The sequence below is a fragment of the Protopterus annectens genome, chromosome 7.part0 (genome assembly GCF_019279795.1).
Source record: "Protopterus annectens isolate FY-2018-M chromosome 7.part0, PAN1.0, whole genome shotgun sequence".
Classification (NCBI taxonomy): domain Eukaryota; kingdom Metazoa; phylum Chordata; order Ceratodontiformes; family Protopteridae; genus Protopterus; species Protopterus annectens.
In genome coordinates this window covers 974,612,066-974,626,052 of record NC_056739.1, presented here as the reverse complement: position 1 = coordinate 974,626,052, position 13,987 = coordinate 974,612,066, and the positions used below count along the sequence as shown (strand labels likewise).

The 13,987-nt window shown below is 38.4% G+C and overlaps 1 protein-coding gene across 1 annotated transcript in view; it reads left to right on the top strand.

Annotated features, from left to right (window-relative positions):
• Positions 1–13,987, top strand: part of HYKK (hydroxylysine kinase) — a 331,090-nt gene that overhangs the window by 105,908 nt on the left and 211,195 nt on the right. Inside the window, exon 2 of the mRNA XM_044077553.1 lies at positions 4,262–4,624. Within this exon, the coding sequence (XP_043933488.1) occupies positions 4,282–4,624 (343 nt within the window). The 5' untranslated portion in view covers positions 4,262–4,281. The remainder of the gene's footprint in view (positions 1–4,261; positions 4,625–13,987) is intronic.

Here is a 13,987-nt window from a genome sequence, read left to right as displayed (position 1 = left end):
ATTGTATTAAAGTACATTCCTTGTAATATACATCACCGCATGTTGTGTGTTTTAAATTTGTAGTTTTGAACATTTTTCCAATAAGCAATGAATCAAAACACATGAACCAGTAATGACAAAAACTATCCATTTCAGAACCTTTCAACAATAAAAGGCCACACCAACTTCTGTCATTACAATCCACCAGTATCAGTCAACATGCACAATCTGTGCAGAAGTAAAAGTCGTCTGAATAATTCCACATTAAAGAGATCGATAACTATTGAAGATGTTGCTTTTAGCAAACAGCTTTACATTTCAGTGTTTCATCTACATATTTTGCTGCCTATGAAGAATAAATTGGTTATGTTACATTAAAAGAAAATGGAAAGCTGGTAACATTGCAATAGGGAATGGCAAACAAACCAACAAGTTTGTAGTTACTAGGCATTTCATCCAAAGAAGCATAGACTTAAGAGGAGTGCAGCACCCTCATTCCTCCCTTAAAATATGCCACAGTATCAGTAATCCACGTACATGGTATGGGTGTAGAACTCACAGCTTTCTATATCAAAGGCAAGTGTATTGTCTATCGTACTACTAAAACTACTTTCAAATTCTATAGCACAAACACTGATGGCTATTTGCTAAAGAAAACAGTTGCACATTGAAAACAGATATGGCATGAGCAACAGTAAACTTCTCTTCCCTTGAAACTCACAATTCCTTGAAAATGCAGTGAAACTCACAATTCCTTGAAAATGCACTGCAACTCTTTAAGAGTCTAGTAGCTGGTGTACAGAATTCAGGTTCTAGTTTACTGTAATCAAGCTACAGGGTTTTAGCCTGAACAAGTTAACTGAATGACCTACTGAAGGAATGTTTTATCTGAAGGAACCAAGTCTGAATTCCACATGCGGAAAAGAAGCACCAGGAAAGTTTAAATGTGCATGCATTACATAAGCAGAGAAGCAGCAGGAATGTACACACAGATGCAGAGTGCACTCTTAAAAAAGAATGCTGTTAAAAAAGACATTTATTTTTTGTTTAATTAAAAATTAAATGTTGTGGAAGCCCCTGGCCAGCTGGCTCCCCCAGCCTTCAGGCCTTAGGCAACTGCCTAGGTTGCCTACTGCTGGATCAAATCTGCCCCCCCCCCACACACATTAAATGTATCCCCTTACCTAACCCTTATTCTAATTGTCACACACACACTCTGAATGTATCCCTTTCTCTAATTGTAATCCACAAATATTTGGAAACACACATACACATGCACACAGAAAACACCCCCACACATTCCTGCTTCTAATTCAAACCCACTTACCTCTTTCAGTAAAACAGATAATTAGCAGAACGGACATTCACACAAACAAATGTGCAGTTCACTTTCTCAAACAAATGTATGTTTAGTAAGATGAATGGGAACCACATATAGACAGATAAATAGATAGATATGTATAATTTACTTAAAAAAAACACTTTCAGGTTTAGGAAATGTATGGTATTTCTAATTCACTATTACTCAAGTATGCAGAAATAACTTGCCATTAATGCTTCCTGTTATGATACCTGATTTGCTGTCATCTCTGCAAACTAAAATTCACGATAAAATGAATTTCACCATTTGTAACATTTTTGATAAACACTTCAGAAAATATCTCTACTATATTATGAAAGAATGGAAGATGTACATTTTTTTGTGTGTTCTTTGCCTCCACTGCCTGTTGATCATCAATCCCCCCTCAGTCAATTGGCCCATTTGTTCCTCATCACTGGGATGAGGGTCAGTTAGGAGGGACATCGTGTAGATAGCCATAATGGGTGGTTTGAGGGTTTTCTGCTTTAGCCCTACAAACCATCTCCCATGGATGTCCAGCTTGTGGAGCTGATGTGGGGATGTGCAGTGGGCTGTTTGCACTGATTCCCTCTCTTCATCCATGGGAATTGCTTTCCTTGATCTCAGAAAAAAATCACACTTCCCTATATGCTTCCAGAATGTCTCTTCCTACTCCTTCCTTCTTGCCTGACTTCTCTACTGCTGTGGCTACAAATCAAACTCTGGTTGCCTAGGTCACAGCAAAGGCTCTCTCCTTCGGTGCCATAGAGCGAGGCTAAGATGGATGAAATAATGTGATGATATGAAGCCAGCTTTAATTACCTTCCACAACGGAATTTCACTTTCCATGGTAAAGTGCAATATATAACTCTAATTATAAGTTTATCAAATGTAAACTAAAATAGAGCCATTCATAGCCAGTGCTAATCTAATCCATGACAATTTACTTTCAAAAATGTGCATTAGTCACAGAAGCATGTCATATTACTATTACACAATGCAGTAAATATTATTCTAACAACTTAACTTGATAACTAAGTGTACACATTTAAAAATGACTGTATTAGAAATGTTTTTGTACTTATTATCAGTTTTAAATATCAGTGTTAAATTCCATCAATGACAGCATCATTAAGAGAAATTGTGACTTCTTAGTTATTTTATGTAGAGCTTGTATTTGCTGTTTCCATTTGTATTATTCTATAAATGCTGCTAAAAATCGTCCTGTGTTTTACTCTGTCATATGTTGTGGATGGTGTTCTTATAAGCTACTAGACTTCAGCTGTCCATACCTAACACAAAACGTGTGCTTTAGCTGATTTATCACTCTTCTTTTCATAAATGTTCCTTCTTTTTTGAATGGAATTATTGAAAGTTTCATTTGAGCTAAATTCACAGGTATCAAAATTTGGTATTAAGGGTGTGGAAGAAAAAAGTCAGTCTGACATGTCTTAAAGTTTTACGAAACACGTTAAGTACTAAGGCATTTGGTGCAGTTTTATAAAACTGTTTAGTAGAATCTCAGGCAGAAATGCAGAAGAGCACACACAGATATGAAACAATTATCATTTCAGAAGTAAATTAATTGTTATTCATATATGATTAGTTCTTTCCAGTCAGCGCTAGTTTACTAAACGAATATACCATAGCTTAATAATCATTAGTGTATCTTGAAAAAGCAATAGTTCGTTCTCATCTCAAACTTTAAGTGTTATCGACAGTTCTCTAGCTAATACAACCATTTTTTTCTCTGTTAAACATATTTATTTATTTACCTTATATGTTTAAAATACCTTTTATATATAATAGCAGTTCCATTTATGCTCTTTACACAGAAATGCAGTATTTACACTCTGACACTTTATTTGATAAGATCCACCATGCTATGCAGCAGTAGATTTAGACTTTGATATAGATTTATTGGTGAACATTGGGGTGGAATTATAAGGTTTAGTAGAAGGGAAATGGTGGAAGAGGACCTGCTTTGTGTCATGGTCCCCACCTCTTCTCATATGATGACTAATCATTCTGTTTTAGGTGTACCCTTTTCAACTTCAGCTTTGCAGATGTGTGCAGGTTACTAGGTAGTGCCACTGCCAGACCTTTATTATCTCCAGGCCAGAAACTCTTCATGATCATAAAATAGCAGGAATAGAAATTCCCATTGTAATTCTGAGGTATGCAATAGTGATCCTCACAATAGAGAGGGTTTAATAAAAAAATGTTATATGGACTGAATGCCAGTGGTTTAACACCGCGGATTATGTCCATTACTTACAGATACCTTGAACATGAGTTAATGAATTAGCAGGGGTATGCGGGGTGCGTTAGCACTTGCTGCTTATAAATACATTTGTCATGGTAATAGCAAGGTTCATAATTTGCTGCTGTTGTCTTTAAATCAAACTTTATTTTCAAAGATTCAGGGCTCATGCATAGTGCTTTTACTGTTACAACTGTAGTACCTTTTTTTAACCAGGTAGGCCCACTGGACATGATCCCTTTTCAGGGGCAGCCTGGGAGTCTGGCTGTCTGGTTAACTGACTTGCTGAAGCATCACACGGTAAACAAATGAAGGCTGAGGTAATCAAACCCTGTACCACAGGAACTATAGCTTACTGCCTTAGCTGTCTGTCCCAACTGCCAGAAAAACAAAGGACATTACCAGGAGTAAGGGATTTGTCCTTGCAGGAAAAAATGAAGACTGGTATGCATTAAGTGAGACAAACATGACCATGGCTATGGATTTGACCTTTAACTCTTTTTTTGTTGCATGTTTTTAAAATAGTGTATGAAACATGTATGTCAGTTGTCTTTGATTTATTTTGTTTAAAAAGTTTGCTTGCATTATATGTCATGTACTTTCTCTGACTGTCCAGTGTTGCTTTCTGATGTGAAACCAAAAATGCATAATTTTATCTTTGCCATAATTCCACAATTTAGGTACATTCTTTCCGCATTCAATGGATTGTGATGGACATGATAATGCACTGTCAAAGCCTACCCTTAATGATATGCAAGCTACGCTATTAGTTGAAAAGGTTTTTGGACTACGCGTATCTGAGATCCGATCTCTGCCCAGTTATGGTGATCAAAATTTTTATGTTAAAGTACAGAGAAGTGAAGAATCTGATGATCTTGTTACTGACTATGTGCTCCGAATATCAAATGCTTATGACAGTCAAAAAAATGCTGAAATGTTAGAAGTGCAGACAGAAGTTATGTTATTCCTAAAGCTGAAAGGATTTCCATCACCTGCACCATGTCTAAATAAAGATGGTCAAGTTTTGTCCCTGGAAAACATTGGTAAGCAGATTATATCTTAAAATTTCAGAATAAATGTTTAGTATGTAGATACATGTTTAAATTAACCGTTTTAATATTTTTGTTTGCATGAAGTGAAGAAATTAATTAAAATGTACTCATTATTTTGTATAAGAAGAAACGCTGGCATTCCTAACTGAGAAAATAGATATTGCAGTTAAAAGAGAGGGTTTATTTAAGTGCGTCCACTTCCTTGTTGATATTCAGTGTTACATTACCATGTAAGCAGCATTTTCCATGCTTGCCCTTAAGATCTGAGGACAAGATTTATAGCAGTTGACATTTGCATGAATCTCAATGCTTTACTTTATGCCTGGACTGTTGAAGCACCAAATATTGTGTTCTAAGTGTATAATTTTAGCTGTCAAGATAAATATGTAAAAATTTAATTATCCTTGCCTGTTGTGGTTGGGTTTTGTTTCAAAGAGGGTCTACAGTTGACAGTTCATTCACCCAGTTGCCAAGGAAACATGCAACAGAATAATGTGTTATAATCCCATTTCATTCTTTTCTTTTCTCCCCCTCCCACTCCTTACATATCTGTATTGTCTTGGATATTAACGCCAGTAGTTGGTGCACGTTCTTAAGAATAAAGGTTCTGCTGCTAAGCAGACATAACTGGTATCCAGCTAAACCTGATTTGGAGGTGCTCCATTATGATAGCTAGCTGCTGCCATAATAAATCTAGAAGGTTCTTGGAGTAGGGTATTAGTCCAGCAAATTGATGTGCAGAGTTCATCGTCTTTTGGATGACTGCAAAAAATATACTTCTGTGACTGCGAATGAGAACAGAAATTATTTTTTCCACAGGGTGCCATGACCAAAAAATTGATTGTATTTAAGCAAGTATGTCAATGTTGGTAAAGCCCCTGGTATAGGAGGTGTGAGGGGCTTTCCCCCAAACAACAAATTTCTGCATGACAGGATTGTATGAATGGCATTTTGTATTCTTTAGTTTATGAAAGTGATATTTGCGCTTCTTCCCTTGCAACCTAGACCCAAATAATCTCTGGTACTAAGCCATGTACACTGTTTTTGCTACTTTATTCTTCATCTTGAGGTTTGTCTTTCTTATTAAAGTTGTTAAACCATTTAAGATGTCTGGGGTTTTTACTTGTGTATAATTATAACCTATGTCATTTTAAATGAGATTATCTGAATTTATCTCGTGTTTATACACAATTTTCATATACATGTTCATATTGTAGTTCTTTCTTTTTGCCAGACTTTGCTACAATACCTTTTAACAGTCATAAACAATGCATTGTATTAACTTGTATTTGCAATTTATAACAGAAAATAATTAAACATTATCATGTTAAACAAAATATCACATGTAACAACCAGTGTAACAATTCAAGCAAAGAGTGGGCATTGTACCTGTCAAAGTGTGAAAGTAGAAAACTATAAAAATCAACATATACTAATGTTCATACTAGAAACAATTTCCATTGGTAAAATACTTGAAAGGGGGTAGAGTATTAGCTGACAAATTACAGTCTTCATAAATCTGAGTAGTTTGGTTGGTTATTCCAAAGTTCTAATATCCAGAGCATCCATAGTAATAAGGCATTTATTTTCAATAACAGACGCTGGTGAGTAAGCCTGGTTTCATTAACCTCACCAAATCTTTCTTTGTGGTAAGATGTACGACTGTCCAGTTTTTGTCATTGCCTTTTTTTTTATTTAGCCATCAGAGTTAAATGTCACAGAGTGCTATCATTCAGACTCCATTCCCAAGCTGAAGTTAATATCAGAATTAAACAAATGTCCAAGTTGGCGAAAACAGCTTTTATTAATATATAACTTAAAATAATAAAAATAATAAAACTTGGTAAGTGCTTTCGTGGTCTCCCCGCTTCCTCAGACCATAAACACAAAACATACAATACTAGGAGAGACTTTAAAAAGAAGCATAAACCAATCAAAAAACAAAACAGTGAACACAGCTAATAAAAAGACCTATAAAATCAGTGGAACAGTGGTCTTTTCTTAAGAGCCATTTTAAAGAGACATGGTCATTAAGACCAGGGCTACAGTTAACTCTAAAGTCTATTATCCAGCGTAATTCACTGTATGGTCTGAGGAAGCGGGGAGACTGTGAATGCGCTTACTGAGTTTTATTATTTTAAGTTATATATTAATAAAAGCTGTTTCAGCCAACTTGGACATTTGTTTTATTCTCATTTTGGATTTGGATTGTGTCCTTGGTCCACTGTTCAACGTTTTTTTCCCTGAAGTTAATATCAGAAATACTGAGGAGCCGAACTTGAACTTACATGGTTAACTTATCACATATCACTTGTACATGTCTTCTGAAGTTACTGCACTTATGACACGCCCAAAAATACATCAGTCTCACATTAAACCTTTTGTACAGCTCTCAACAAGATGTGTATACACCAAGATACATTCTGGCTGAATTATCAAGCGTGTAGAGGTATCTGTGTAAACACTGCAATTCCTTGACCTCATTGCATATTACAAGTAACTTATAGCCCTGTCCCATGCCTCTGGTAGAATTTGCCTATCTAAAGCTGTTTTGCAAGAAGGGTGCTACTTTATCTAATGCTTTTATGTGTATGTCTAACAGTAATGTATAGGTGCTATTAAATATAAATTTTGAACTGTGGGGAAGGATCTCTGTCATCAGGAAACTGTTGCAGTAACAAGGGCCTGTCCTTCTCCAGTACTGTCTGCCACTTCATATTTGAAAATAAATTTGTAATGCGTGTATACTTTATAAATTTGCTTTCACAAAGGCCATACTGTTTTATAAATTGACCCCATGTGAGTAGAGGCCCCTTACTATATAAGTACTATAGTTGTCACTCCCAGTACCTTGACATACAGATCATCAGCAAATCCTCCAACTACTCTTGTGTTTGTGGTTATAGTAAGAATCGCATTCGGTTTCCAAATCCACCCAAGAACAAATGGATGAGGTACTCTCCTGACATGAATAGTTTCATACTACCCTCAAATTCAATGAGATACTGTATCTTCCAGTGGTCCTCATGTTGGTGTGTAATTATATTGTAGAAAAATTTACATGCAGCAGCTCATCCGTGCAACTCCATGTGTGGAACACCTATTCCACTTTAATTTAAAGTTATTCCTAGTCTGTTCCAGGCTACCCAGGTTTTCTCCTCTTTCCCTATAAAAATCTGCAATGCCTATATACATATATATATATATATATATATATATATATATATATATATATATATATATATATAGTCTAGAGGAAAACTTGGCAAAACCTGTGATATATGTAAAATTAAGGGAAGAATCATCATTTGAATTATACCCATTATGGGAAATCCAACAGTATTAGAAATACCCAAAACATTTTCAGATCAGCTCCTTGTATAGTACTGCCATTATTTGTTTCAGGGAACCAACTAAAGTAGCTAGGTCTCAAATATTTCATCTAGTATACCCTCAGAAGATAGGGATACATTGGACTTGGTCTAGTTCATCCTTCTCAACCCCTAGGACAGAAATTCCAACTTTCAATCTGTTGTACACCAGCAAAATGTCCCTGCATTTTAGCTCCTCCCCTTTATATGTAAGTCCTCGCAGTCCACTATTTTCCTCCAGATCTCATTTCCTGCTTATGGTACTTTCAAGACAAAATGGCTCCAGACGTTTATTTTTACCATTTCTTAGTATGTCTGAGCGCCTAGTTTATTTTACTTTGTTTTTGATCATTCTCTTCATCGAGCAAGTACTTCACATCTCTCAGCCTCATTTTGGTGACAGAATTCCTTTTTTTTTTGCTATTCTACTGGTTCATCCCCTGGGGTTACAGCTTTCATACCCTTTATTGTTCTTGCTTAGATGGTTGCCAGTTTTTTTGTCTGTAAAGCATTAAGGGTTAGAGAGTGTCTTATGATGTTTGGCATTGTTAGTGTTACTACTGACTTGTGGCACATTAGTTCAAGTGTGCACTTGCATTTGGTTATTTTTACTCTTCCTTGGATTAGTGTTGGTCTGACTACAGTATGGGCAAGGCTTATGGGTCCAGAAATTGCAAATCCTTTGAATCCATAGGACATGCATGTTAAATATGATTGCAAGATTTTCAGCAAGTTTGATAACAAAATGTATGGATTAAATAATGAGCTGATTTTAAAGGTGTACTCTTGGGATGGGGGCATGGACAAGTTACCTTCTACTTTGGTTGGCTAACAAAGACTAAATCCTTGCCCTAAAGTGCCTAGAAGAAAGGAAGCGGAGTCATCCACTGAGACAGGGATTTGGATGTTTTCTGTACAAATTGTGAGAACTTGTCTTCTTATTGGCTACAGAATGGATTCTCTCCAGAGAGGCAACATTTCTTCTTTCTTTGAAGTGGACCTTCCTTGAAATGCTCTTCTTAGGCCCCCTTGTAGCAGATGTTTATGCTGTGTCCTACCGCAAGTCTGTTTTTTAGATATTATTTACATGTATATCACCAAGACTGTGTTGTAAGTGCAGAGGGATTTGGTGCTCATCCTTTCTCATTCTTTTGTATTGCACAGTTATATTTTCACCTTCCCCTCTTCTCTACTGACTTCCTCATTGGTCCCACCTCTGACTTTGAGCTTGAGGCCAGCAGGATACTTGTAGGCCTCAGTTCAGACAAGGCTTGTGCCTTCCTTAGTGCTGTCATCGGTGCTCATGAATCTGATGTTGTTGCTTTTGGTTTTGACTCTGGGTGATCGTCGTGAGACTGAAGACTTGACAAAGAGGCCAGCATCAATTGCATCGGTTCCATTCTCAAAGCTGGAGTTCTTTGCCTTAGTCTTAAGGTCTTTAGTGTCTATCAGCACTGGAGGACTCAGTGCTGGGCCTGATGCTGGATCGACTTTGGCATCTGTGTAGGTCAGTGCTGAACTCTCAATGCTAGGACCATTGGTGCTGATGTATGCATTGGAACTCATCTTGGTTTCAGTGTTGCAATCCTTTGTGCCTAGACTTCCCCAGTAGTTACCGTCACTATTAGCTTTTTCCAGAGACTATTCCCCATTTTATGTCTGAGGAGACTCCTTGGCACTTGAGTTTTGGGGAGGGGAGAGGGATTGAAGATTCTGGCAGAAGGGTTTGAGGAATTTGAACTCTACTGCACCTCTGAGTTATCCTCCTTGGATCATTCCTTGTTGAGATGCATGTCGAAAGACCACATGAGAGGAAGCATGCTAATGTTCCTTTGGAGTCTCCAGAGCTGTATATAAACAGAGTTGGTGAGGTTGATTCCCCTGCATCTGTGTCTCCCCCTCACCTGTGCAACCACTATGTTTGGGGAAATTTTACAGTAAATCCAGGAGATGAGGGTGGCCAAAAATCTTCTACATCCACTTCAGAAAAAGTAATGCAGGAGACTTTCAGATCTCTCTCTCTCCCTGCTTTCCTTGGTGGTCCCTCTTTTGGATGACAGAAGTGTTTTAAGGAACCAGACATGGTGACTGCATTTCCCAGGAGGCCAGACAGAATCCTATACCAACCCAAGGGCCAGGATTCCTGGATACAGAATCCACTAATGAACTTTATTGCCAGAAAGTGACTCAAAGCAGATGGACTACTTTGGGATATGAGTCTGTGTGCTATCTACACTAAAATCTGGCTACCAGTCACTTATGTTGAGGTTTCAGCACACTATTATTGAAAAAATGTTCAATACACTAGAGAATGTACTTGACAATGAGCTGCATATGAAACTCCTCATTTGGGTAGGTACACTACCCATATGCATTGAAAATAATACACTGGAGAGTGCAGTGGGTGCAGTGTGCCAGAGTAATAATATACTGTCATACTCAGTTCTGCATTATGGATTTCAATATGTCTTTCCTTTATACCACATTCAGTGGCTTTGATCTTTTCTGACTGCAGGTTGAAGCAAATCTGGAAGACAGCAAAAAGTAAGAGAAAAACTCTTATAGCTATTGGCATAAAGTTTATGACTACACATTGTCCCTTCTGTGGGGCTCAGTGGAGCCTGTGTTAGAAGTAGGTTTAGCATAGCCAACAGCGGTAAAGCCAACATCCAAAGAACCAGCAGGATCATGATGGTGGTTTCCATGAAGGACACCATTCAAACAGCAGAAATTCTCAACATAACCAGGGATTTTGCAGTGGCCAACTGGAAATGAGAGTGACAGTCTCCCTGAGACCTCACCCAACTGCACTTCTCTGGAGGCATATCGGAGCAATCTACTCTTTCACTTACAGGGTGAGAGGCCATTCCATGCAACAGGAGGATCTTGAGCATAATGCTTAAAGTTTACATACTCCCCTTCTCCTCTTCCCATCCACATGCCGGTTCCCCCACTGTCAGAAGAGGACGACCTATTTCAGTTACCAAATTTTTCTCCAAACAACAAACATCCAGAAAGTCTCAGAACAGACAGGGTCTTGTTTCTGCTCCATATTTTTTCTTGTTTCCAGAAGAAGCCATGGACTTCAATCCCATTTTAGACTTACATAGCCTAAATCAGTTTGTACCAAAGCTAATGATCCAGATTGCCATGGTTGGTCAGTTCTAACTTGTTTTCCAAAAATAAATTGGATGTACTATTTGGCTGTTTAAGATGCATACCTGCATGACAAGATCACCAGAAAGTTGAGAGGTACATTTACTTCTGTGTAGGAGCTAGTTATTGTCACTTTTGGACCCTTCCTTTCAGTCTTCATCCTGTCCCAAGGGTGTCCACAGAATGTTTGTCTGGGGTTGAAGTGAACCAACAGCTGTAGGATGTAAACGTTTTTATAATACCTTTAATGACCAAATCTTCGCCATTCCAACAATCGAGAAGTTAATAACAGCTTTGAATTTTCCCCATCAACAATTCAAGATCATTTGGAGAACAGTAAATCTTGCAAAACCAGTCTTCCACCACAAAGGGTTCCTCTCAAGTTTAAAAGTAGTAACCAAGAGTTACCAAGCCACATCTATGTTGGATATCACAAGCCTCAAGACACTGGGGCTCCTGGTGGCCATGGCATTTCATTTACTCTTTGCAAGGTATCTTGTGATGGTCCTCAGATGGCTGTTGAGGACTCAGTGGAACCAGAACCTTGATCTTACATTAGACAATACCCAAATTTCGAAGCATGACAGCCGCACCTAGGATGGTGGCTTGCCAACTCAAATCTTTCTCTAGGCAGCCTTGTCCAAATTCTCAACCTTCTGAAGCGACTAGCACCATGGATGCCTCAGCCTTGGAATGGAGACATTATCAAGTTGGGTGGGTGTTCCAACACGATTGGCTTTGGATGTAGGCCAATCTGCATGTCAGCATCCTGGAGATGAAAGCAGTAATTCTTACCCTGCAGGAATTTCAGTATTCCGTTTCTCAAGGCGCAAGTGCCATTCATTGCTAAAATGTGGTAGTAGTTTGATAGTTCAACAAGCAGGGAGAGGAGCATTGATGTTATGGGAATGGGCTATGTCTATGGGTCACTTTCTGGTAGGTGCTCCTATTCATAGAAAAGACAGCTGCCTGACAGACAAGCTCAGCAGATGCCTATTGATTTTGTAGGATTTGTCCCTCATGTGGATGGTAGTGAAATTTCTTTTTCTCTCATAGAAAAAGGTTGACTGCAACCTGTTTGCTTCCCTGGCCAGTATTAAATGCTACAACATATTTTCCCTAATTGTCCATTTGGGGCAGAGGCCAGGATAACCTTAATTCTGGAGTTACCTTCAGGTCTCCTTTATGCTTTTTTCACCATTTCCCAGGTATATACAGAATAAGAAGTTGAGCAAAGTCAAGGTCATTATTGTATCCCTGGTCTGGCCATGACAAATTTGGTTCATCTTGATCTGGTCTTACCTCTTAGAGAAGCCTTTCAGACTGTAATTGTTCAGAATCCAGCTGTTTGGCAAACCTCACTTAGACATATAGCCTCACGATAACTGCTTGACCCATTTTTGTGATGGCCAGGGAGATAGCAACCTGGGCCATCCTGTCATGGTAAACTATTTCTTCCCAGAAGCCCAGTACCAGGAAAACATATAGAAGCAATTTGATGCATTTTCCAGAACTGGTCCTGGAATAAGGGATGAATCCCTTTTTTGCTTTCTGCTTTGCATACATTTTTGACTGCGTATTGAGCCATGCTTCAGAGTCCATTTGATTATCTCTAATTTCCAGCAGAGTTTCCATAAACTCTTTATTGAGCATCCATAAAAGTTTGTAGGTTCTTTCTTTTCAGGCTTCCACTTACAGGAGCCTTTTCCACTGGATGATCTCTATTTTGTTTTGGGGAAGGTGACTTTGCCCCTTTAGAGCAAACATCCAGAGGAGTCTTAAACTTTCTCATCTGTAAAACCAGGTAGCCACTAATTCTTCAAAATTGATTTGTGAACTTCAGGCCTTGTGTATTGATAATCCATTCCTTGTCTTACAGACAGGGTGCTCCTACAAGGTAACCCTACCTTTATATGAAATGCAGCCATAAATCAAATCTTAGTAACTTTATTAAACATTCATTTTCCTCATCTGTACTAATGCTAATCCTCATTAACCAGCTCCCTTTTCTCATTTTTGCATCAGTTTGGAGCGTTTGTGAACTGTTGCCACTTTTGATTCAAAGACACTGTCTTATTTTGACAGACATGACTAACTGTCATGTCTCTCATGTAGTCCCGTCTTCTCTTGGATGGATGTCCTCATCTTCTCTCACCTTATTCTAGTTTCTCCCAAATCTGCTGTGACAAGATTGTCTTCTTCTTTCCTGCATGTGACTGAAGTATCCATCTGTTCTTCTTGACCTTTTCTGCAGCTGGGGACACTTTGACTTCTGCTGTTATGTCCCAGTTTCTGCCTCTGTCATGCAGCATGCATCCTAATGCCTATCTCAGGCACTTAATTTCCATCACTTTGTTTCCACAACTGCATTGCTTTCACTGCCCAGGTTTCTGTGCAGTACAGGAGCACTGGTTATATCACTGTTTTATATGCCTAACCCTTCAACTTCTTTGGCATTCTTCTTTCACACATTACCCATGACAATTTGTGCCAGTTGGGTACAGCACTTTTGATTGTAGCTTTGATATCCTAATTCAGACTTCATTTTTCTTCATCCACACCTCATAGATGCTTACAGCTGTTAGCCTGTCCCACAATTTTCCCTTCTGCGTCATTTTTCAACTTCTCATTTCTCCATCTTGCTGCCTTGACCGTTGCTTGTTTGCACTCCGTTTCATTACATATGCCTTCAGCTTCGAATTACAGTCCTCTATCATTTGTTGATGTTCCTGTTCAGAGTCTGCTTGCAGTACTGTATTGTCTGCTGAGAGCAGCCTTATTGATCTGTCCTCTCTGACCTGATGTAGTAGGAGCAGGCTAAGAGCCA